This window comes from Pan troglodytes, chromosome 7 (genome assembly GCF_028858775.2).
Source record: "Pan troglodytes isolate AG18354 chromosome 7, NHGRI_mPanTro3-v2.0_pri, whole genome shotgun sequence".
In the NCBI taxonomy this organism is placed as follows: Eukaryota; Metazoa; Chordata; class Mammalia; order Primates; family Hominidae; genus Pan; species Pan troglodytes.
Genome location: NC_072405.2, coordinates 20,585,645 through 20,611,731, shown reverse-complemented (window position 1 = coordinate 20,611,731; position 26,087 = coordinate 20,585,645). Strand labels below are relative to the sequence as shown.

Sequence of the window (26,087 nt, the reverse complement as noted above, 5' to 3'; positions counted from 1 at the left end):
TACTCCCAATATCGCAGGGGGAGTACACCCCCCCGTGACCTTGTTAGTCATTTCCTGGGTGGAGAGGATGATCTTACTCCCAATATCGCAGGGGGTGTACACACCCCTGTGAAAATCTTCCTGTATTCAGACAGAGAGAGGATGACATTACTCCCAGTACCGCAGGGGGTTTCCAGAGCCCTGTGACACTCTTCCTAATATCCACAGGGAGAGAGGATGACATGACTCTCAATATCGCAGAGGGTGTACTCCCCTCCTGTAATATTGTTCTGAATACCCTGGGAGGGAGAGGATAAGGTTACGTTGAATATCGCAGGGAATGTACACCCTCCCCCTCTGATACCCTTCCTAATGTCCAGGGGAAGAGAGGAAAATTTCACTCCCAATATCACAGAGGCAGTACAGCCCACCCGTGATGTTGCTCCCAATATGCAAGGGGGGACAGGATGATACTACTCTCAATATCGCAGGGCTGTTCACATCCCCAGTGACATTTTTTCCTAATATCTAGGGGAGAGACAAATATATGACAACAAAGGTCGCAGGGTCTGTACATCCCTTCCTGATATTGTTCCTAATATCCAGGGGGGAAGAGGATGATATCAAATATGAAAGGGGGTGTACATCCCCCACCCCTATGATATTGTTCTTAATAATCGTGAGGGGAGACGGTGATATTACTCCAAATATCGCAGGGGTTGTTCACAACGCCTGTGATATTGTTTCTGATATCCGGGGCGGGGGGGAGAAAATCATATTCCTGCCAATATTGCAGGTGGTGTATACCCCACCTGAAATATGGCACCGAATATCCAAAGAGGGAGAGGTTGGTATTCATACCAATATCGAAGTGTGTGTACAGGCCCCTTGTGATATGGTTTTTAGTATCCAGTGGGCGGGAGGATGATATTAGTCCCAACATCCCAGAGGGTGTACACTAGCCCTGTGATATTGTCCCTTACTTCCAGAGGGGAGAGGATAATATCACTCCCAATATCTCAGAAGTTGTACATCCCCCGTGATATTGTTCGTCATATCCAGGGAGGCACAGGATGACATTCCATTGAATTTCGCGACAGGCGTACACTCACAGTGTGATATTGTTCCTAATATCCAAGAAGGGAGAGGATGATATTACTCCCAATAAAGCAGTGGGTGTACATCACCCTTGTGTTATTGTCTCTAATATCCGGGGCCAAGGGAGCAGGGGAGAGGATAACATTCCCTCAAATTTAGCAGGTGGTTTGACGCCCCATGTGGTTTTGTTTTAAATATCCAGCGGGGAAGACAATAGTACTATTTTTGATCGTCCGATTCATCCGCTCCACCTTTCCGGAACTCTGAGGCCGGGAGGCGGCATTCAGGTTCCGTGTTATCCCCAATACCTTTGCCGTCTTCTGTACCAAGGCAGCCAAAAGCGGAGGCCCGTTGTCTGGGCCGGTCCCTAAAGACCGTCGAAATCTAGGAATCAGATCACGAAGAAGCACAGGGGTTACTTCACGAGCTTTCTCAGTTCGTGTTGGATAAGCCTCCACCCACCCAGAGTAGGTACGCCCAGGAATTAGTACATCCTTGTTACCTCCACACTTTGACATCTCTGTGAAGTCCACCTGGAGACCTTCAAAGGGGGCTGCTCCACAAGCTCGTATGCCGGGCGGAACGGCTGGACCTTGCCTCGCATCATGCTGTCGGCAGGTAACACACCGCTGCCTCACCGTTTTGGCAAGGGCTGACAAAGGCGAGATGTAAAAATACCGGCCTAACAACTTTTCCAGTGAATCCTGACCTCGATGGGTGGTTTCTGGCACAGCCAGTACAACTGCAGCTCCTAGCAGCTGTGGCACAGCTACTCTACCATCTGGTAACCGAATCCATCCTTCCTCCATCACTTGTGCTCTCTCAGCCTGGAGAAAGTCCTTTTCTTCTTTAGAAGAAGCAGGTCCAAGATCAGGTGCTTGAGGGAGCACTGATGACCAGAAGGGGGCAGATGCTGCTTTTCGAGCCTCTGAGTCAGCGCGGGAATTCCCCAAACCCAGCAAGAGGGAAGCTCGCTGGTGTCCTCTGCAATGCATAACTGCCACCTTATGGGGTTTCCATACTGCTCCTAATCATTGTAAGATTTCTTGCTGGTATTTTCTGTCTTTTCCCCCAGAGTTCAATAGGTCCTTTTCTTTCTATCATGCTCCATGCACTTGAAGGGTTAAAAAGGCAAACCGAGAATCAGTGTAAATGTTGACAGTCTCACCCTCACTGAGTTCTAAGGCCCCAATGAAAGCAATGAGTTCAGCTTTCTGGGCTGATGTGGCCTGGGGCAACGATCTGGCTTCAACAACAGTGTCCAGGGTTATCACTGCATACCCTGCGCCTCTCTCTCCTTGGGGGTTGAAGAAGCTGCTCCCATCCACGTATAGTTCCCAGTCTACTGATGCCCAAGCCTGGTCCCGGAGGTCAGGTCTGCTAGAGTCAATTGAGTCCAACACTTCTACACAATCAGGCTCGACAGGGCTCTCTGATACCGGGAGCAAGGTGGTGGGGTGTAGGGTGTTGCAAACTTCAATGGTTGTACGGGGATTTTCGCAGAGCAGTTTGGTACTTGGTTTGGCATTCGTTAGCCAGTGATGTCCTTTAGTGTTCAGTAAAGTCACCACAGCACGGGAGGCCTTTATGTTCAGGCTTTGCCCAAGAGTCAGCTTATTTGCTTCTTGTACTGGCAGGGCAGTTCCTGCCAAGGCCTTCCAACAGGGGGGCCATCCTTCAGAAACCCTGTCTAGTTGTTTAGAGAGGTAGGCCACCGGCCTCGGCCAGTTTGGGTTCAAGTCCAGCTGCCATCTTTTCCTTCTCTGATGCATACAATGGAAAAGGCTTTGTCAGATCGGCTAGCCCCAGGGCTGGCGCTGCCAGAAGTGTTTTCTGTAACTCATGAAAGACTTGCTGTTGTTGGGATCCGCATTCCAAAGGTTCCCGGTCCCCGCCCCCTTTGTGACCTCATACAAAGGCTTGGCTAATACTGCAAAGTTTGGGATCCACAGTCTACAAAACCCCACAGCTGCTAAGAATTCTCTCACCTGCCTTCAGATCTTAGGCTCCGCTAGATGGCAAATGACCTGCTTTCTTTCTGATCCCGGGCTGCGTTCCGACCCCTGTCGGATAGTCAATGCCAAGTAACGTACCTGCTGTCAGCAGATCTGAACTTTCTTCCTGGACACCTTCTACCTACAGTACTCCAGGTGCCGGTGTAGGGCATCTGTTCCCTTGGCACACCCGACTGCCGTGTGGTGTCCCAGCAGATGGTCGTCAACCTACTGGAGCAGCACGCAGCCTAGGTCTCTGCTGGGAAACTTCTGGATGTCTCGAGTCCACGCCTCCCCGAAGATGGTGGGGGGAGTTCTTGAACTCTTGGGGAAGCCGGGTCCAAGTGTACTGAGTAGTGACACCTGACTCCGGATCTGCCCACTGAAAGGCAAACAGCTTCTGCCTCTCAGGGGCTAATCTGATAGGAAAGAAAGTGTCTTTCAGGTCCAAGCAGGTGAACCAGCTGTCCTCAGCTGGCAGCAACCCAAACTATGTGGATGGGTTAGGTACTGTTGTATGTAAAGTCAGTGTACCTTGATGAAGCAAGCGCCAATCCTCTACCGGCCGGTAGTCCTTGGTCCGTGGCTTGGGAACAGGCAGGAGGGGAGTGTTCATGGAGACAGACAAGGAAAAATCATTCCAAAAGTTCTTAGGTGCTTGAGACGGACCTGGATACATTGAAGGGCTTCTCTGGGGACCGGCTTCTGATTTCTGCCTCACCGGCTGGGCCCCAGTCTTAACTGGCCAATCCCGGAGGGTTGTCTTCTGCCGCACTCTTGGCCACCGCTTAGCCAGAGCTGGTCTTCTCTCTTGGCCTGGCTCAGTTAAGAAAAGTCTCCATTCCTCATCTCGGGGGACAATAAGGGTCATAGTAACTCCCGTTCCGGGTAACATTAGCAGCGAAGAGCCGTGCTCTGTCAGAGAGATAATGGCTCTCAGCTTGCTGAGCAAGTCGCTTCCCGAAAAGATCAAGGTACAGTCAGGCATGTACCAAAACTGATGAATGACTTTATGTCCTCCTACACTACAAGTCCGAGGCAAGCAGAAAGCTTGCTTTGCTGAAACCCCCATGGCTCCGATGACGTCAGTAGTCTTCTTGGATAAGGGGGCGACCGGGGCGGTTACTAGCGAATGTTCAGCACCGCTATCTACAAGAAAGTCAATGTCTCCACCCCCGACTGTCATTCTGACCAGAGGCTCAATGGGGACGCTTGAACCCGGTCTCCCTCAGTCCAAGAACCCTTCTGCCAGGTTGCACAGGGCCCCCTCCTCCTTCTCCGGGGCCTCCTGCTCTGAGTCACCTTGTTTTCTTTTGAGCTCAGGGCATTTGTTCTTCCACTGTCCTATTTCTTTACAATCAGCACACTGGATACGCTGCAAACTCTGACAGCCAAGCTGAGTTTCTTTCCCAGGGCCCCCCTTCCCTTGCCTCTTTGGGGGTCCCCTCTGATTGCTGCAGCTGACAAACAGGTCGGCGTATTGCCGGGCCTGACCTCCATTCTCTTTGCCGTTTTCCTTACGGCTTACTGCATCCCTGTTTACAAACACCTGGCTAGCTATTTCTAGTAATTGGGATGGATTCATCCCTGCAAGCCCAGCCTGTTTCTACAGTTTTCTTCTCATGTCTTCTGCTCTTTGACGGCCTAAAGCCATGGGAATCACGCGCTGATTTTCAGGGCTATCGGGATCAAAGGGAGTATACATACAATAGGCCTCCCACAATTCTCTCTCGTACAATTGGGCTGGAATTTCTTCTTTTCCCTGAATAACCTCAGAGAGCTTGTTAACGTTTGTGGCCTTCTGAGCTCCCCTCATTAATCCTTCCAAGAGAGCTTCCCAGTCTCAGTTTATCCTTTGCATATCCTGTCTTTCATGTGGGTCCAACTGGGGGTCGGTTCCGGGCAACTGGGTCCTTCCATACTCTTGGGGGTTTTGATAATCAGCTGGTGCATGTTCCTGTAGCCACTTAGTTGCTGCTTGGAGGACTCTCCGCTTTTCTTTGCTGTTAAAGAGGAACATGAGCAACTGGTGCCAATCAGCCCAGGTGGGGTTGTGGGTGTAGATAACAGGTTGGAGCAAATCAATTAGAGCTTGTGGCTTTTCGGTATAGGGCGGTGTATTGTTTCTCCAGTTGAGAAGGTCGACGCAGGTGAAGAGCTGGTACGCAAAAACACGCCTCTCCACCAAGTGACCATCCTTATCTATCTCAGTCTACCGCTGCTCTCTCAGGGGCATTTGTGTCCCCATTTAGGGTCATAAACGAGCTGCCGAGGGAGGAGTGCAATGGTGCAAGACGACTTACCGCAATTAATAATCTCAGTTATTAATTGACACTAATAATTATCAATATTAATAACCCATAATATAATTTTTGAAATCGATAGCGATAATTACTAATGTTAAATAGTTACACTAATGATAACAATACATGATTAATATTAATGATTAATGACGCCTGATATTAATAACTGATAATGACTTATTCATTAGAAAACAGTAATATTAGATCCTAATAATTAATATTAATATTAATATTCTGAAAACTTTTATTAGAAATTATTTCTTAATATTAATATTAATATCAGTCATTCATATTCATGATAATAATAAGTGAGGAATAATTCATACTAATATTACGCCCTAATACCTCTGTTGGTGTACACCCACCTGCGATATTGCTCCCAATGTCCAGGGAGGGAGAGAGCATGATATTAAGTTCAATATCGCAGTAGGTGTACACAGAGCCGGTGATATTGATCGGAATATAATCTCCAGGGGGTGGACTATAATGTTACTCCCAATATAGCACTGGGCGTGCATCCACCCGGTGATTTTGCTCCTAGGATTCACGGAAGAAGACAATGCCATTACAACCAACATAGCAGGAATTGTACACCCCCGTGTGAGATGGTCCTTAAAAATATTCCAAGGCGGAGGGATTGACATGACCACATACATGTCAGAAAGTGGAAACCCCCAAGGATATTGTTCCCATAATCCCGGAGGGAAGAGGATAATATTACTTTCAATATCACAGAAGTTGGACACGCCGTCGATGACACTGATTCTAACTGCAACGTGGGAGAGGAGAACATGACACCCGATATTCCAGGGAGTAGAAACACCCCTGTGATACTGTTCCTAATATTCAGGGAGGAAAGGATGATATGACTCCCAAAACAGAAGGGTGTACAACTTCTGTACACCGAGGGTGTACATAGGTCTGTGAAACAGTTCATAATCTGCAGAGGGGTAGATGATATTAACCACAATAAGATGAACAGGCTGTGAGTCCACCGCGGATCCTAAGAGCCAGGGGGGCAAGAGGGGCTGGCTCTTTACTCCCCGCATCGCGGGGGGCGCCTCGCCCCCCTGCGATGGGGGTCCTAAGAGCCAGGGGGGCATAGAGGGGCTGGCTCTTTACTCCCCGCATCGCGGGGGGCGCCTCGCCCCCCTGCGATGGGGGTCCTAAGAGCCAGGGGGGCATAGAGGGGCTGGCTCTTTACTCCCCGCATCGCGGGGGGCGCCTCGCCCCCCTGCGATGGGGGTCCTAAGAGCCAGGGGGGCATAGAGGGGCTGGCTCTTTACTCCCCGCATCGCGGGGGGCGCCTCGCCCCCCTGCGATGGGGGTCCTAAGAGCCAGGGGGGCATAGAGGGGCTGGCTCTTTACTCCCCGCATCGCGGGGGGCGCCTCGCCCCCCTGCGATGGGGGTCCTAAGAGCCAGGGGGGCATAGAGGGGCTGGCTCTTTACTCCCCGCATCGCGGGGGGCGCCTCGCCCCCCTGCGATGGGGGTCCTAAGAGCCAGGGGGGCATAGAGGGGCTGGCTCTTTACTCCCCGCATCGCGGGGGGCGCCTCGCCCCCCTGCGATGGGGGTCCTAAGAGCCAGGGGGGCATAGAGGGGCTGGCTCTTTACTCCCCGCATCGCGGGGGGCGCCTCGCCCCCCTGCGATGGGGGTCCTAAGAGCCAGGGGGGCATAGAGGGGCTGGCTCTTTACTCCCCGCATCGCGGGGGGCGCCTCGCCCCCCTGCGATGGGGGTCCTAAGAGCCAGGGGGGCATAGAGGGGCTGGCTCTTTACTCCCCGCATCGCGGGGGGCGCCTCGCCCCCCTGCGATGGGGGTCCTAAGAGCCAGGGGGGCATAGAGGGGCTGGCTCTTTACTCCCCGCATCGCGGGGGGCGCCTCGCCCCCCTGCGATGGGGGTCCTAAGAGCCAGGGGGGCATAGAGGGGCTGGCTCTTTACTCCCCGCATCGCGGGGGGCGCCTCGCCCCCCTGCGATGGGGGTCCTAAGAGCCAGGGGGGCATAGAGGGGCTGGCTCTTTACTCCCCGCATCGCGGGGGGCGCCTCGCCCCCCTGCGATGGGGGTCCTAAGAGCCAGGGGGGCATAGAGGGGCTGGCTCTTTACTCCCCGCATCGCGGGGGGCGCCTCGCCCCCCTGCGATGGGGGTCCTAAGAGCCAGGGGGGCATAGAGGGGCTGGCTCTTTACTCCCCGCATCGCGGGGGGCGCCTCGCCCCCCTGCGATGGGGGTCCTAAGAGCCAGGGGGGCATAGAGGGGCTGGCTCTTTACTCCCCGCATCGCGGGGGGCGCCTCGCCCCCCTGCGATGGGGGTCCTAAGAGCCAGGGGGGCATAGAGGGGCTGGCTCTTTACTCCCCGCATCGCGGGGGGCGCCTCGCCCCCCTGCGATGGGGGTCCTAAGAGCCAGGGGGGCATAGAGGGGCTGGCTCTTTACTCCCCGCATCGCGGGGGGCGCCTCGCCCCCCTGCGATGGGGGTCCTAAGAGCCAGGGGGGCATAGAGGGGCTGGCTCTTTACTCCCCGCATCGCGGGGGGCGCCTCGCCCCCCTGCGATGGGGGTCCTAAGAGCCAGGGGGGCATAGAGGGGCTGGCTCTTTACTCCCCGCATCGCGGGGGGCGCCTCGCCCCCCTGCGATGGGGGTCCTAAGAGCCAGGGGGGCATAGAGGGGCTGGCTCTTTACTCCCCGCATCGCGGGGGGCGCCTCGCCCCCCTGCGATGGGGGTCCTAAGAGCCAGGGGGGCATAGAGGGGCTGGCTCTTTACTCCCCGCATCGCGGGGGGCGCCTCGCCCCCCTTCGAACTGGATCGTCATATCGAGGTTGGGAGAGGGTGGTGATATTACTCCCGGCTTGGGATGGTCGCCCGCCCCCCTGCAATGTGTATCGTCATATCCATGGGGGGAGTGGGGACTGATGTTACTTCCCGGATCGCGGGGGCGTCCGCCCCCATCCGAGGTGGGTCGTCATATGCAGGGGCGAGAGCGGGGTGATATTGCTCCCCGCATCGAGGGTGGAGCTCTTCCGCCTGTGATGTGGAACGTCATATCCGGGTGGAAAGGCGGGTGATTTTACTCCGCCACCGCCGGGGGGCGCCCTCGCCCCACTTCGATTTGGCTCCTAATATCCAGGGTGGGGAGAGGGGGTGATATTCCTCCCTTTCTGCTCCTGTATTTCCTCTACTGCCACACTTGGTTAACACCCTGGGACATTATTTTCCATATTCTAGGACGATGCCGCTGTTTAAGTCCCAGTGGGTATACACCCTGTGAGATTATTCGTGATATTGTAGCCAAATGTGAATCCTGATGTCACACGCCTCTACACACTCTGATATTATTCGCAATACCCTTGCGAAACGTTAATAATAATGTCACAATGTGTGTACATATTGTGCTATTATTCTTAATCTCCTAACGGGAGATTGATTTTATTGTCACATGGAGTATTTTCCCTTTGGCATGATTCGGAATATCCTGGAGGGATGTCACTCCTTATGTCACAGGGTTTTTGCACCTTGTCAAATTACACGTATTACCCTCATAAGATGTCACTCCTCATATCACCGAGGATGTACGCTCTGTGATATTATCCTCATACTCCAGGGAAATGTTACTTTTATTATCACAGATGTTGCTCACCTTGTGAAAGTATTCGTTATACTTTTGTGTGATGTGACTCCTAACGTCACACGGGGTGTACACCCAGTGATATTACGTGTAATCTTCTATAGAAATATTCCTCGTAAATCACAGGTCCTGTACACACGTTAATATTCTTCGTCATATTCTAGTAATACGTGACTACTATTGTCACAGGGCGTGTAGACCCTGTCATAAAATTCGTAATATCCCAGCGGGAGTTCACTACTAATTTCACCATGCGTGTACACCCTTTGATACTGTTCGTATTATCCGAAAGAGATGTGACTACTTATGTCCCAATGCATGTACATTCTCTGATATTATTCGTTATATCCTCGGGGGATGTGACTTCTAATGCCACTCGGTGTGTGCTCCCTGTGTTCTATTTCATAATATCCTAGGGGATTTGTACTGTTAATGACACAGGGGGTGTACACATTGTGATATTATTCATGATATTCTAGAAGGATGTTACTCCTAATGTCACAGGGGTGTACACCCTGTGATAGTATTCATAATTTCCCAGGGGTCTATACTCCTAATGTCACAGAAGATAACACCCTGTGACATTATTCGTAATATTCTGGTGAGATGATTCTCCTAATATCACAGGTGGTGTGCACCCTGTGATAGTATTCTTACTATTCTAGGGCGATGTCACTCTTAATGTCACAGATGTGCTCCTTCTGTGATATTATTGAAAATACGCTAGCTGGATATTACTACTAATGTCACAATGTGTGTACACCTTGTGATATTATGAGTAATATTCTGGGAGGGATGTTACCCCTAACGTTACAGGGGTGTACACCGTTTGATATTGCTCCCAATATTGTAGGGGGATGTTACTCCTAATGTCACAGGGGGTGTAGAGCCTTCGATATTATTTGTAATCTTATAGAGAGATATTACTTTAATGATCACAGTGGGTGTTCACACATGGGCTACACCCACTGGGATATTATTTGTAATATCATAGAGAGATATAACTCCTAATATCACAGTGGGTGTACTCCATGTGTGTACATCCTGTGATATTATTTGTAATGTCCATGGTAAACATTACTTCTACTATCCCACAGAGGGTACAACCTCTGATATTTTTCATAATATCATAGGGAGATATTGCTTCTAATAACACAGTGGGTGTACACTATGTGTGTACACTCTGTGATGTGATAGCTTATATCCTAGGGAGATATTCCTTCTAATATCACAGTGAGTGCACACCCTGTGATATCATTCGTAACCTCCTAGAAAGATGTTGCTGCTAATATCACAGAGGGTGTGACCCCAGTGACATCATTTGAAATATCCTAGGGAGATGTTACTCATAATGTCACAGGGGTTGTACACCCTGTTATATTATTGTAATATTCTAGGGGGGTGTTACTTTTAAAGTCACAGGGTTGTACACCCTGTGATGTTATTCGTAATATCCTAGGAAGGGGCTACTCCTAATATCACATGGGTTATCCTAGGAAGAGGTTACTGCTAATATCACACTCCTAATATCACAGCCTGTGATAGCATTCGGAATATCCAAAAGGGATGTTACTTTAAATGTCACATGGGGTGTACAGCCTTTGATAATATTCGTAAGATCCTAGGGACATATGACTTCACATATCACATTGGGTGTACACACATGGTGTACATATTGTGTGTGAACACCTCCTGTGATATTATCCATAACATCCTAGGAAAATGGCACTCCTAATATAACGGTCAGTGGACATCCTGTGATATTATTGGTAATATCCTAAAGAGATGTTACCACTAAGGTGACAATGTATGTATGCCCCCTGATATTATTCGTTATATCCTCGGGGGATGTTACTCCTAATGTCACACGGGGTGTACTCCCTGTGATATTATTCGTAATATCCTAGGGGGATGTTCCTTTCAATGTCACCGGGGGTGTATATCATGCGTATTCAATGCCTGTGATACTATTCCTAATATCCTAGGGGCATTTTCCTCCTAATGTCACATGGGGTGAACACCATATGTGTACACCTGCTGTGATATTATTCGTAATATCCTTGGGGAATATTACTCCTGATGGCACAGGAGATGTACACCATGTGTGTCAACCGCCTGTGTCATTATTCGTAATATCCTAGGGAGATGTTTCCTTGAATGGCACAAAGTGTGTGCAAAAGGTCACAGAAGGTGTACACCTTGTGATGTTATCTGCAATACCCTAGAAGGATGTTACTCCTCATATGTCACAGGGGTGTACACGCTTTGATATTATTTGTAATCTCATGGAGAGATATGACTTCAAATATCACAGTGGATGTTCACACATAGTGTATACCCTGTGATATTCTTCGTAATATCCTAGGGAGATGCAACTCCTGATATTACAGTGCGTGTACCCGGTGTGTGTACACCCTTGATATGAGTCGTGATATCCAGGGTAAATATGACTCGTCATATCACACAGTGTGCACACCCTGTGATTTTTTCATTATATTTAAGGGAGATAGTGCTTCTAATATCACCGCGGGTGTACCCCATGTGTGTGTACTCTGTGACAGTATTTTTTACATCCTAGGGAGGTATCACTCGTAATGTCACAGTGGGTATTCACCCTGTGATATCATTCTTATTTGACCTTGCTGCCTTCTTTAACCCACCCTACAAAAGGAATGGAACAGATAAGAAGATATTGAGATGAGACTGTGCTGCCGTGCGGCCGCCGCCGGACACTTTTAATATCCCTGTTTCTCAGGCTGTAGATGAAGGCGTTCAGCATGGGGGTGACCACCGTGTACATCACTGAGGCCACTGCGCCTTTTCTCGGGGAAGATGACACATCTGAACCGAGGTACCCTCCAACGCCTCTTCCGTAAAATCAGCAAACAACTGACAGGTGAGACCCACAGGTGGAGAAGGTTTCTACTTCCCACCTGGTGAGGAAACCCTCAGAATGGAGGAAACAATTTTACAGTAAGAGAAAAGGCTCCCCGAGATGGGAAGAAAACCAAATACGGCAGCAGGGAAATACAGGTTGATGTTCCTGGTGAAGGTGTCACAACATGCAAGATGGGGGAGTTGAGAAGGTTCCCAGAAGAAATTAGGAATTTCCACATTCTTGAAGCAGGTCATTTGTAAGGCAATCAAGTTGTGCAGCTGGGAGTCTAAAAGCCTGAGGGGGGAAAAAAAAAAAAAAACAAGGACAACAAATCTAGGAAGCCACAGAAACACGGGTTCAAGATGGCTGAACGATATGGAGGGTGACAGATGGCTACAAACCGGCCATAGGCCATCACACTCAGGAGCATGTCTCTCTTCCATGCCTCCAAAAATGGCAAAGAGAGACATCTGAGTCAGGCAGCCTGCATAGGAGATGACTCTGCTGTGAGACTGGATGTCCACTATCATCTTGGGGACGGTGGTGGAGGTGAAACCGATGTCAGGCAAGGACAGGTTGGAGAGGAAGAAGTACATGGGGGTATGGAGGTGGGAGTCAGGGCTGACGGCCAGGATGATGAGCAGGTTCCCCAGCACCGTGACCAGGCACATGGACAGGAACAGCCCAGCGACAACCGGCTGCAGTTCTGGATCCTCTGAGAGTTCGAGGAGGAGGAATATAGAGACATCTGTTCGACTCTGTGGGTCTGTATCGTTTGGATACAACCCTCTTTTGCCTGGAAGAGAGGGTTGAAAAATCGGAAACAAGTAAACCAATACCCAGCATTGTGTCTGCATTTTGGATAGAAGCAATTCACAAGTAATGTTTTCAGATTTCAGAGCAATCCACACTCAGCAATATTTTGTAGTTCTGACAAACTCAATTGCCTTATAATGCTTTCAACATCGATTGCTGTGTTATTCACGTCTTGCTATAAACACCTGCCTTAGAGACACTAGCTTCAAGAACGTTCCAAGAACCAGATCATCATATATAACAAATTCGTAATTGCTAGAAAATACAGCCTATCTTTTCCGAAGGAAAAGATGTAATAAAACCATTGTCTTCACTTTAAGAAAAAGGTTATCCTAATTAAAGGAAATTAAGAACTCAAATATTTTATTTATTCTACTAGATTGATACAAATTCCCTTGATTTACAACATTTGTAAACACTGTATAACAGCTGAGACCATGCCATCTGGAAAGGAAAGGAAAGTTGATAGCTCATAAGCAGAAAATAGTTCTACATGCCAGTTAGGTCCTAGTGATTTCATCATTGTGTTTTCGGACTTTTCTCCTTGGAGAGAGTAATTGCTTACTCAAATCGGTGGGTCTTGTTTTAAAATTCATGGAAGCTCTAACTCCTGTCCTTAGCTTCGGTGGACTTAGAGTTTTCATCAGAAAGTTTGGCCGGACGCGGTGGCTCACGCCGGTAATCCAAGCACTTTGGGAGGCCGAGGAGGGCGGGTCACGGGGTCAGGAGATCAAGACCATCCTGGCCAACATGGTGAAACCCTGCTTCTACTAAAAATACAAAATATTCGCCCGGTATGGCGGCGCACGCCTGTAGTCCCAGCTACTCGGGAGGCTGAGGCAGGAGAATGGCTTGAACCTGGGAGGCAGAGACTACAGTGAGCCGAAATCACACCACTGTACGCCAGCCTGGGCAACGAGAGCAAAACTCCGTCTCAAAAAACAAAAAACAAAAAGAATCAAGTTAGTCAAAGTCAAGCTGATGACAGCCAATTTTGGTGAAGCAAGGAAGTGTCAATTCAATCATTAACATATATTTGACTTTTGCTATCTCCTATGTGCCAAGCAAGATATAGGCTCTGTGGAATCAGAAACCAAAGAGACTCACTTGTTCCTCTCACGGTACTCAGTCCTCACTGAGAGAAGGAAAAAACATAATGTCCTGTCTGGAATGCAGGGAAAGCAGAACTTCAGGTCAGGGGATATATCGGTTGAATTATGTGGAGTTGAAGCTGAAAATCTTAAGGAATGTATCTAAAATTCACTTTGCCTTTACTTTATGCATCCGTCACCTAGAGATCACGCAGGGGGCACCCACGATCGGCTTAATCATCACTCGCTTCCATCGGATCAACTGGAAATCAAGTCAGATGAGAGTGCTGAGTCTCAGAGGATGGACATCTCACCCTTTGCCACACAGAGAAGTAGAAAGGGTGGTATTCAAAATTCATGGCCAGACTCGTAATCCCGGGTACTATACTTCCTGGTCTTCCAACTCTCAAAAAGTTGTGGGTTTTTTTGGTTTTTGCTTTTCTTTTTGTTGTTTTGAGAAGGAGTCTTGTTCCGTTGCCCAGGCTGGAGTGCAGTGGAGTGATCTCGGCTCACCGCAACCTCTGCATCCCAGGTTCAAGCTATTCTACTGCCTCAGCCTGCCAAGTAGCTGAAATGACAGGCGCCCGCCACTACGCCTGGCTCATTTTTTTCTCTTTTGAGTAGAGACATGGTTTCACCATGTTGGCCAGGCTGGTCTCGAATTCCTGACCTTGTGATTCGCCTGCCTCAGCCTCCCAAAGGGCTGGGATTACAGGTTTGAGCCACCGACCCCAGCTTCCAAAAGTTTTAAGCAGAGCTCAGAGGTCTTAACCACAGGCACATCGGAGGAGCATTTTGGAAACGCTTTCCAGCTTCCTCAATAGGAATGGAAGCCAACCTCCGAATTGATGACTCCTTTGAGGAAGTCGAGAGCTGTACGGAAAGCCAGGAACAGGGGCAAGGGAGAGATGCCTTCCGAATGATCCTGTGCCAATTCTTTCTGGAATCGTCGATGTGATCTCAGCTGCCCTTTCCATATTTGACGCAGTGATTGTGGCACCCATTGGTCTAGCTGTGGTCTCCAAGGAACCCCCAAAGGGAAGGTCACAGTGAGCAGGGGCATCCGCCAGAGTGATGAGGATTTGAGAGGGCAGGTTAGTTGCAGGGAGAGGACTGGCCAAATGTCATGTGTCTGGACTTAGACTGATTGGTTCAAGTTGGACTTCACCCTTTTTGACTTCATGATCTAGTACGAGTTATATGAAAAGGCGTTGCTCCTTTTCTAGTTTGTAAAATCATCCTGAAATGTGCACTAATAATGTGGAGACTAGGCAGATGAAATGAAACAAGCTGCATAGAGCACAGAGCTCAGAGCCTGGCCTTTAGGAAGCCCTCAGGAAGGGTTCATGATGCCATGGTGTCTGTCGTCATCCTCTTTATCCTCATCATCATCTTCATAATCTTTTTGTTGTTCTTAGGGAATAGTTTAGAGGGACTGATTCTCTGCTATCATGGGTGAGATGTCTATGAAAAGGACAACCAGTGGAGGAGGAAAGCAAAATTTTGTATAAGATTTCTGAGACCCCCAGCACAACCAAGAACAGAAACTGCACCGTCTGCTGAGTGGACAGTTTGCACATTGGTCTCCTCCCATCTGCCCACCGCACTCTCCTGTTTGTCCTGAGGAGAAGGAAATCAAACAAGCCTCCCGACTGTCCCTCAGCACTCACTTGAAGGGGTGGCCTGCCCCTCCACACCTGTGGGTATTTCTAGTCGGGTGGAATGAGAGACTGAGGAAAGAAATAAGACACAGAGACAAAGTACAGAGAAACAACAGTGAGCCCACGGGAGCGGCGCTCAGCATACCGAGGATCTGCACAGGCACCGGCCTCTGAGTTCCCCCAGTTTTTACTGATTATTATTTTTATTATTTTAGCAAAAAGGAATGTAGTAGGAGGGCAGGGTGATAATAAGGAGAAGGTCAGCAACGAGCATGTGAGCAATAGAAGCTATGTCATAATGAAATTCAAGGGAAGGTACTATGACTGGACGTGTATGTAACCCAGATTTATGTTTCTCTCCACCCAAACATCTCAGTGGAGTAAAGAATAACAAGGCAGCATTACTGCAAACATGTCTCACCTCCCACCATAGGGCGGTTTTTCCCCCATCTCAGAATTGAACAAATGTACAATTGGGTTTTCTACCGAGACATTCAGTTCCCAGGGGCAGGCGGGAGACAGTGGCCTTCCTCTCTCTCAACTGCAAGAGGCTTTCCTCTTTGACTAATCCACCTCAGCACAGACCCTTTACTGGTGTCGGGCTCGGGGACCGTCAGGTCCTTCTCCTCCCAGGAGGCCACTTTTCAGACTATCACATGGGGAGAAACCTTGGACAATACGCCGCTTTCAAGGGTAGGGCTGCCTGCGGCTTTCCACAGTGTATCGTGCCCCTGGTTTATTGAGACTAGAGAATGGCGATGACTTTTACCAAGTATACTGCGTGGAAACATCTTGTTAACAAGGTAAGTCCTGCACAGCCCTAGATCCCTTAAACCTTGATTTCATACAACACATGTTTTTGTGAGCTTCAGGTTGGGTCAAAGTGGCTGTGGCAAAGCTCCACATTAACAACATCTCAGCAAAGCAATTGTTGAAAGTACAGGTCTTTGTCCAAATGGAGTCTCTTATGTCTTTCCTTTCTACATAGACATAGTAAGAGTCTGATCTCTCTTTCTTTTCCCTACACTCACTGAACTGCCCTTCCCCTCTGCTGGGCCATGACCACGGAGAACAGGTCCACTGTCCTCCCTGCGTGATGCACTATGGAGGCTCAGACTCCGTCCTCAAGGCTGACAGGAAGACAGTGTGAGACGTGAGCCCCCTGATACAGGTGACGGGAGTGGAGCCCACAGGACTGGATCCTCACACTGCAGGGCTGGAGGCACAGACTGACTACTTACTATTCTGTGGCCTGGGGGGCTCAAGGCACAGAGCTCCTCATTAGCCAAAGTCACCCAAGTTCCCCAACCTCTAAGGATGTCCTCATAATAATGCAAGAAGAGAAAAGTGAGTGTCCGTAGAAGTTTTGGGGCTCTTCCTCTAATCAGGAGAAAGCTGCTGGGTATTCTTCGCTTCTTTATTTTCTTTTTAAACATCCAACTGCTTTAATTTTCATCTTTTATTATGGGAAAATTTACCACGTAAAATATTAAAAATTAAAATATATATTAGTTCATATAGAATGGCCAGTATAAACACTTACAGTTTCCACGCTTTTACAGTTTACAGTTTCATGACATTAAGTACATTCACACTGTTTAGCAACCATCACCGTCATCGTCTCCGGAACAGTTTTATCTTTCAAAATGGAAATTCCACCCATTCACCAAGATCTCCACTCCTCTTTCTCGCCTGCCCCTGGGGGCCACCTTTCTAGTTTGCAACTCTATGAGTTTAACTACTCTAGACAGTTCCTAGAAAAGTGGAATCATACCGTGTTTAATGTTTTTGTTTTGGAGACAGAGTCTTTCTCTGTCACCCCGGCTGGAGTGCAGTGGCATGATGTCACCTCACTGAAACCTCCACATCGTGGGTCCAAGCGATTCTTGTGTCTCAGTCTCCTGAGTAGCTGGGATTACAGGCGTGCGCCACCACGCCCAGCTAATTTTTGTATTTTTAATAGAGACGAGCTTTCATCATATTGGCCAGGCTGGTCTCGAACTCCGGACCTGAAGTGATCCGCCTGGCTCAGCCTCCCAAAGTGCTGAGTTTACAGGTGCGAGCCACTGAATCTTGGCCTGTTTATCCTTTTGGGATTTATTTATTTCACTGACGATAATGTCTTCAAGGTTCATCCACGTTGCGGCCTGCTTCAGAAGTGTCTCTCTGTTTTTTTGTTTTGTTTTGTTTTGTGTTTCCATGGAGTCTCACTCTGTCTCACAGGCTGGAGTGCAGTGGCACAATCTAAGCTCACTGCAACCTCCGCTTCCCGGGTTCCAGCTATTCTTGTGCCTCAGCCTCCCGAGTAGCTGGGTCTATAGGCACACGCCACCACGCTCATCTCATTTTTTGCATTTTCAGTAGAGACAGGGTTTCACCAAGATGGCCAGGTTGGTCTTGAATTCCTGACCTCAGGTGATCTGCCCACCTCGGTCTTCCAAGACGCTGCGATTACAGGCGTGAGCCACCGCACCGGCCAGAAGTGCCTGCCTTTTGAAGGCTGAATAGTCTTCCATTGTATGAAGGAACTGCAGTGTGCTTTTTCATTCATCTGTCCACGAACCCTTGGGTTGCTTCCACATTTTGGCTGTTGTGAATAATGCTGCTATGAATATGGGTGTACACAAATCTGTCTTCCACTCCTGGCTTCTAATTCCTTTTGGTGGGTACCCACAAATGCAACTGCGGGAACATCTGATCATTCTGTTTCTAATTTTTCCAGTACACGCCATACTATTTTCCCCGTTCCTTCACGGTTTTACATTCCCTCCGATCAGATTCGAGCATTCCTATTTCCCTTTAGTCTCGCCAATGCCTGTTTGTTTATCACATCCATCCTAATGTTTGTTAACACATTCTTGGTTTGATTTGCGCTTCCCTACGATGAGTGATTTTGAACATCATTTTAGATGCTTATTGGCCATTGCTATATCTTCTTTAGGAACATGTCTACTCGAGTCTTCTGACCATTGTTGATGGGATGCTTTGGGTTTCTTGTTGTTTAGTTCTAGCTGTTCTTTATATATGATGGATATCAACCTCTTTTCAGATATATGCTTTGCAAATATTTTTCCTAATACATGGGTTATCTTTTCACCCAGTTCGCAGTGTTTTTTGCTGCACAAAAGTGTCTGTCATTTAGATGTAATCCAAGGAATCTAATTTTCTTTTGTTGCCTATGCTTTTGGTGTCATATTCCAGAGAACATTGCCCAATCTGATGTCACGAAAGCGTGGCCAATGTTTTCCTTTAGGCATATGATACTTTTAGCGCTTGAGGTGAGGTCTCTGATCCAGTTTGTGTTAATTTTTGCACCTGGTGTGACTTAGGGTCCACCTTCATTCTTCTGCATGTGGAAATCAAGTTTCTCCAACACCATTTCTTGAAAAGGCTGCTTTTCCACCAATGAGGTTTCTTAGCACTCATGTGAAAAATCATTTGAACATATAGGTGGGAAGTTATTTCTGGGCTCCTAAACAAACAACAATAGACGACAGATAAGGATACAGCATGGGCCGGGCGCGGTAGCTCACGCCTGTAATCCCAGCACTTTGGGAGGTCGAGACGGGCTGATCACCTGAGGTCAAGAGTTCCAGACCAGCCTGGCCAATGTGGTGAAACCCCGTCTCCAGTGAAAAAAAAAAAAAAAAAAAAATAGCCAGGCGTGGTGGCGGGTAACCCTAGCTACTCGGGAGGCTGAAGAAGGAGAATCCCTTAGAACATGGAAGGCAGAGATTGGACACCCTGTGATAGGATTTTTGATATCCTAGGGAGATATTGCTCCTGACAGTAGAGTGGGTGTACACCCTGTGATATTATTTGTAATATCCTAGAAAGATATTGCTCCTAATATCACGGTGGTTCTACACCCTGTGATCTTAATTGTAATATCCTACAGAGATCTTACTCCTAATAATACAGTGGGTGTACACCCTGTGATATTATTCATAATATATTACACAGATACGACTCCTGATATCACAGTGAGTGTACACCATGTTGGTACACCCTGTGATCTTATTTGTAACAACTTTAAAAAATATTACAGCAAATATCAAAGTGGCTGTACACCCTGCGATGTTACTTGTTATCTACTAGGTAGATATTACTCCTAATATCACAGTGAATGTACACCATGTGTGTACAGACTGTGAAATTATTCGTAATATCCTAGGAAGATATTACTCCTCATATCACAGTGGGTGTACACTGTGATATTTTTTTCTAATATCCAGCGGGGGAGAGGATGATATTGCTTCCAATATCACAGGTGTACACCCCCCTGTGATATTGTTCCTAATTTCCAGGGAAGGAGAGGATGACATTATTCGCAATATCACTGGGGTTTACCACCTCCCGCCGGGATATTGTTCTTAATATCCTGAGGTGGAGAGAATGATGTTACTCCCAATATCACAGGGGGTGTATACCACCCCTGTTTGTAAACGTCCCCTGTGATATTGTTCCAAATGGCCTGTGAAAGAGTAAACATGACTCCCATTATCTCGGGGGGTGTTCAGCCCTGATGATATTGTTTTCTAACATCCAGGGAAGGAGAGTATGTTATTACTCCCAATATCGCAGGGGTTGTACAACCTTTTGTGTTTTGTGCCCAATATCCAGCAAAATAGAAGATGATATTACTCCCAATATCGAAGTAATTGTACAGTACCCTTCTGATATTCTTCCTAATATCCAGAAAGGAAAAGAAGGATATTACTCCCAACAGCGTAGGAAATGTATACCCGCGCTGTGGTATCTTTCCCAGTATCCAGGTGGGGAGAGGATCCTATTACTTCCAATGTCGCAGGGTGTGTACACCCCCTCTGTGATCTCGTTGCTAACATCCAGGTTTCGGGAGGACGACATTACTGCCAATATCGCAGGTGAAGCACAAGCCCCCATGACCTTGTTAGTCATTTCCTGGGTGGAGAGGATGATCTTACTCCCATTATAGCAGGGGGTGTACAAACCGTTGGGAAAATCTTCGTATATTCAGAGGGAGAGAGGATGATATTACTCCCAGTACCGCAGGGGGTTTCCAGAGCCCTGTGATACTCTTCCTAATATCCACAGGGAGAGAGGATGATGTGACTCCCAATATCGCAGGTGGTGTACAAAACCCTGTGATATTGTTCCTAACATCCAGAGCGAAAGACGATGATGTGACTCTCAATATCGCAGAGGGTGTACACCCCTCCTGTAATATTGTTCTGAATACCCTGGGAGGCAGAGGATAAGGTTATGTTGAATATCGCAGGGAATGTACACCCTCCCCTTCTGATACCCTTCCTAATGTCCAGGGGAAGAGAGGAAAATTTCACTCCCAATATCACAGAGGCAGTACACCCCACCTGTGATGTTGTTCCCAATATGCAAGGGGGGACAGGATGATACTACTCTCAATATCGCAGGGCTGTTCACATCCCCAGTGACATTTTTTCCTAATATCTGGGGCAGAGACAATTCTATGACAGCAAAGGTCGCAGGGTCTGTACATCCCTTCCTGATATTGTTCCTAATATCCATGGGGGAAGAGGATGATATCAAATATGAAAGGGGGTGTACATCCCCCACCCCTACGATATTGTTCTTCGTAATCGTGAGGGGAGACGATGATATTACTCCAAATATCGCAGGGGTTGTTCACAACCCCGTGTGATATTGTTTCTGATATCCAGCGGGGGAGAAAATCATCTTACTGCCAATATTGTAGGTGGTGTATACCCCACCTGAAATATGGCACCGAATATCCAAAGAGGGAGAGGATGGTATTCATAGCAATATCGAAGTGTCTGTACACGACCCTTGTGCTATGGTTTTTAATATCCAGTGGGCGGGAGGATGATATTAGTCCCAACATCCCAGAGGCTGTACACTACCCCTGTGATATTGACCCCAACTTCCAGAGGGGAGAGGGTGGTATCACTCCCAGTATCTCAGAAGTTGTACATCCCCCATGATATTTTTTGTCATATCCAGGGAGGCGCAGGATGACATTCCATTGAATTTCACGACAGGCCTACATGCACAGTGTGATATTGTTCCTAATATCCAAGAAGGGAGAGGATGATACTACTTCCAATAAAGCAGTGGGTGTACATCATCCCTGTGTTATTGTCTCTAATATCCGGGGCCAGGGGAGGGAGAAAGAGGATAATATTCTCTCAAATTTAGCAGGTGGTTTGACACCCCATGTAGTGTTGTTTTAAATATCCAGCGGGGAAGACAATAGTACTATTTTTGATAGTCCGATTCATCCGCTCCACCTTTCCGGAACTCTGAGGCTGGGAGGCCGCATGCAGTTTCCGTGTGATCCCCAATTCCTTTGTCGTCTTCTGTACCAAGGCAGCCAAAAACGCAGGCCCATTGTCTGAGCCAATCCGTAAGGGCGGTCGAAATCTAGGAATCACATCTCGAAGAAGCACAGGGGTTACTTCAGGAGCTTTCTCAGTTCGTGTTGGATAGGTCTCCACCCACCCAGAGTAGGTACGCCCAAGAACTAGTATATACTTATTACCTCCACACTTTGGCGTCTCTGTGAAGTCCACCTGGAGACCTTCAAAGGGGGTTGCTGCATAAGCTCGTATGCCGGGCGGAACGGCTAGACCTTGCCTCGCATCATGCTGTCGACAGGTAACACACCATTGCCTCACCGTTTTGGCAAGGGCTGACAAAGGCGAGATGTAGAAATACCTGCCTAACAACTTTTCCAGTGACTCCTGACCTCGATGGGTGGTTTCTTGCACAGCCAGTACAACTGCAGCTCCTAGCAGCTGTGGCACAGCTACTCTCCCTTCTGGTAACCGAGTCCATCCTTCCTTCATCACTTGTCCTTCCCACTACCTGGAGAAAGTCCTTTTCTTTAGAAGAAGCAGGTCCAAGATTAGGTGCTTGAGGGAGCACTGATGCCCAGAAGGGGGCAGATGCTGCTTTTCGAACCTCTGAGTCAGCGCGGGGATTCCCCAAACCCAGCAAGGTGGAAGCTCGCTGGTGTCCTCTGCAATGCCTAACTGCCACCTTGTGGGGTTTTCATACTGCTTCTAATCATTGCAAGATTTCTTGTTGATATTTTCTGTCTTTTCCCCCAGAGTTCAATAGGCCCTTTTCTTTCCATCATGCTCCATGCACTTGAAGGGTTAAAAAGACATACCGAGAATCAGTGTAAATGTTGACAGTCTCACCCTCACTGAGTTCTAAGGCCCGAATGAAAGCAATGAGTTCAGCTTTCTGGGCTGAAGTGGTCTGGGGAAACGTTCTGGCTTCAACAACAGTGCCCAGGGTTACCACTGCATACCCTGCACCTCTCCTTGTGGGATGATGAAGCTCCTCCCGTCCACCTATAGTTCCCAGTCTACTGATGCCCAAGGCTGGACCCAGAGGTCAGGTCTGCTAGAGTCAACTGAGTCCAACACTTCTACACAATCATGCTCCACAGGGCTCTCTGATAGTGGGAGCAAGGTGGCGGGGTGTAGGGTGTTATAAACTTCAGTGGTTATATGGGGATTTTCACAGAGCAAACTTCGGTACTTGGTGAGTCTAGCATTCGTTAGCCAATCATGTCCTTTAGTATTCATTAAAGTCACCACAGCATGGGGGGCCTTTTCTGTTCAGGTTCTACCCAAGAGTCAGCTTATTTGCTTCTTGTACTAGCAGGGAAGTTGCTGTCAAGGCCCTCAAACACAGGGGCCATCCTTTAGAGACCCCATCTAGTTGTTTAGAGAGGTAGGCCACCGGCCTCGGCCAGGGCCCCACAGTTTGGGTTCAAAGTCCGCTGCCATCTTTTCTCTCTCTCTGACACTTAAGATGTAAAAGGCTTTCTTAGATCGGGTAGCCCCAGGGCTGGGGCTGACATAAGTTTCTCCTTTAACTCATGAAAGACTTGCTATTGTTGGGATCCCCATTCAAAAGGTTCCCGGTCCCGCCCCTTTTGTGACTTCAAACAAAGGCTTAGCTAACACTGCAGTTTGAGATCCACAGTCTACAAAACCCCACAGCTCCTAAGAACTCTCTCACCTGCCTTCTGCTCTTAGGCTCTGCTCGATGGCAAATGACCTGCTTTGTTTCTGATACCAGGCTGTGTTCCCCCTGTCGGATAGTAAATCCCAAGGAACATACCTGCTGTCAGCAGATCTGAGCTTTTTTCTTGGACACCTTATACCCACAGTCCTCCAGGTGTGGGCGTAGGACAATCCATTCCCTTGGTGCAGCCGACTGCCATGGGGTGTCCCAACCAAAGCTCATCAACCTACCAGAGCAACACGCAGCCTAGGTCTCTGGTGGGAAACTTCTGGAGGTCTCGAGCCACTCACACATGTACCTTGGGGTGCCAGCATGCATGGATCTGAGTGTTGTGGTCTGTTGTGAGATGATGAAGGATCTCAGGCATGTTCCTAAACATGTCTAGCTTATTGACATGAATCTAAGGAAAATAATATGTACAGACAAATTATTTGAACTGTATTTCCTATAAATTGTTCAAGGTTAATTACTCAGGGCAAAACACCCAGTTGGTGAATTCACCCTCTCTTCTTTCTTAAAAAGCAGTTTTTGGCTATTTCAGTGCACTCTGGTATTCTGCCAGCATGTCAAGAGGCACAAGGCTGACTGGCCAGGATCGCTGCCATCACTGACGGCTGTGAAAAATTACAGAGACTCGGCTCAGGGATGTCATTTAATGATGTTAATATTGTCCTTCAGTCCTTCAAGGGAAATTCAATTAATGTTCTTGTACACCTACTGTGTGTCGAGCTTTATTCTAAATGCTGGGAATAAAGCAGTAATCCACACAGACAAAAACAATCAAGAATCATCTACCCTCAGCCAGGCGCCATGGCTCATGCCTGTATTTCCAGCACTTTGGGAGGCGGAGGCCAGTGGATCACTTGAGGCCAGGAGTTCGAGACCAGCCTGACAAACATGCTGAAGCCCCATCTCTACTAAAAATACAAAAATTAGCCAGGTGTGGTGGCTCAGGCCTGTAATCTGAGCTACTTCAGAGGCTGAGGCAAGAGAATCACTTGAACCCAGGAGGCAGAGGTTGCAGTGAACCGAGACCATGCCACTGCTGCACTCCAGCCTGGGTGACAGAGCAAGACAGTCTCAAAAGTAAAATAAAACAAAATAAAAAATCAAGAATCATCTTTAAGGCACATACATGACATGCAACAGAGGAGCATGTACTGCAAATAATCCACTCCCATATTTCCTTGTTCAAATTTATTTTCAATGCTGGTCACAATCGCTAAATTTATTTCACGACCCAAAGTTTGGGAAAAATACTTTGTCTATGGGGCATTTCACTGAAGGCTCTTGTAAGCCATTTGGGCTTCTGTCAATTTTCTCCCAGGAGGATGTGACTGAACTAAGATGATATATTCCTTCAGAGGGCCCGCCAACATCTGCTGCAGACACATCTTGATAGGGTGCTTCCATCTGTCCCTGTCTGCAGTTATTTAGCAGGCGAGGAGGGGGAGGAAAGGTGAGCTGGGAGGATGGAAGGGAACAAGAGAAAAGAATGAATATGCTGGGAGCAGTGGCTCATGCCTATAATCCCAGCACTCTGGGAGGCCGAGGCAGGCAGATAGCTTGAGGTCAGGAGTTCAAGATTAGCCTGGCCAACATGGCGAAACCTTGTCTCTAATAAAAATACAAAAATTAGCCGGGCATGGTGGCTCACACCTGTAATCCCAGCTACTCAGGAGGCTGAGCCAGGAGAATTGCTTGAACCCAGGAGGTGGAGGCTGCAGTGAGCCAAGATAGCATCACTGCACTCCAGCCTGGGTGACATAGCAAGACTCCCTCTCAAAAAAAGAAAAAAAAAAAAAAAAAAAGAATGAATAGTCACCATACCTGGACTCCTAATTCTTCACTAAGGTTGGTGAACAAATATCCATAGCCATAAGCCGCTTTGCAGTTCAGCCACACAACACGGTACAGGCTCCGAGTGATCCAGCTTTGAACCAGCTCTAAGACTCCACTTAAACACTCCTCCTAGACAGGATTTTAAAGAGACATTTAACAGGTGGAGAGCCGCACATAGCCTTTTGCTTCCCAACAGTCCCAGGTACTCACACCTACAGGGACAGTTAGGATATGACCTGTCACCCTACAAACTTCCTACTAAAACCACAGGCACACCCAGATGATAACCCTGTTCCTCCAGGCAGACTTACCCGACTTGGAATTTGGTAAAATCTTGGATCACACAACATAGTATCTAAATATACACTTTGGATGTCTTTGACTCTGAAAAGAAGAAAAAAATTGATGTTAGCCATCCAATGTGATATAAATTATGTGTAACTTTTTTTGTTTGAGATGGAGTTTCGCTCTGTTGCCCAGGCTGAAGTGCAATGTCTGCTCACTGCCACCTCCTCCACCTCCCGGGTTCAAGCAATTCTCCTGCCTCAGCCTCCCAAGTATCTGGGATCACGGGTGTGCACCACCACACCTTACTAATTTTTGTATTTTTTAGTAGAGACAGGGTTTCACCATGTTGACCAGTCTGGTCTCGAACTCCTGGCCTCAAATGATCCACCCACCTCGACCTCCCAAACTGCTGGGATTACAGGCATGAGCCACCACACCTGTTTATGGCCAGAACAATATTGTTCTGTTTATGGCCAGAACAATAAAACTTT

The 26,087-nt window shown here is 48.1% G+C and overlaps 1 protein-coding gene and 1 pseudogene across 40 annotated transcripts in view; both read right to left on the bottom strand.

Annotated features, from left to right (window-relative positions):
• Nucleotides 1-11,602: 11,602 nt before the first annotated feature.
• Nucleotides 11,603-26,087, bottom strand: part of LOC107966494 (protein artemis) — a 35,319-nt gene continuing 20,834 nt past the window's right edge. For 8 of the 40 annotated variants that reach the window (XR_010159207.1, XR_010159206.1, XR_010159198.1 and 5 more), the window contains 3 exons: nucleotides 25,620-25,692; nucleotides 25,297-25,437; nucleotides 24,101-24,930 (listed from right to left, as the gene is read on the bottom strand). Coding sequence is in view for 7 of the 40 variants with exons in the window: in XM_063816154.1 (XP_063672224.1) it covers nucleotides 24,700-24,930; nucleotides 25,297-25,437; nucleotides 25,620-25,692 (445 nt within the window). In the remaining 33 variants the exon portion in view is untranslated. Of the gene's footprint in view, nucleotides 12,673-13,038; nucleotides 18,917-21,252; nucleotides 24,931-25,296; nucleotides 25,438-25,619; nucleotides 25,693-26,087 lie in introns of those variants that run through there. The other 32 variants (XR_010159205.1, XR_010159204.1, XR_010159190.1 and 29 more) reach the window with 14 other exon arrangements.
• Nucleotides 11,628-12,306, bottom strand: LOC134810663 (olfactory receptor 7E24-like; annotated as a pseudogene).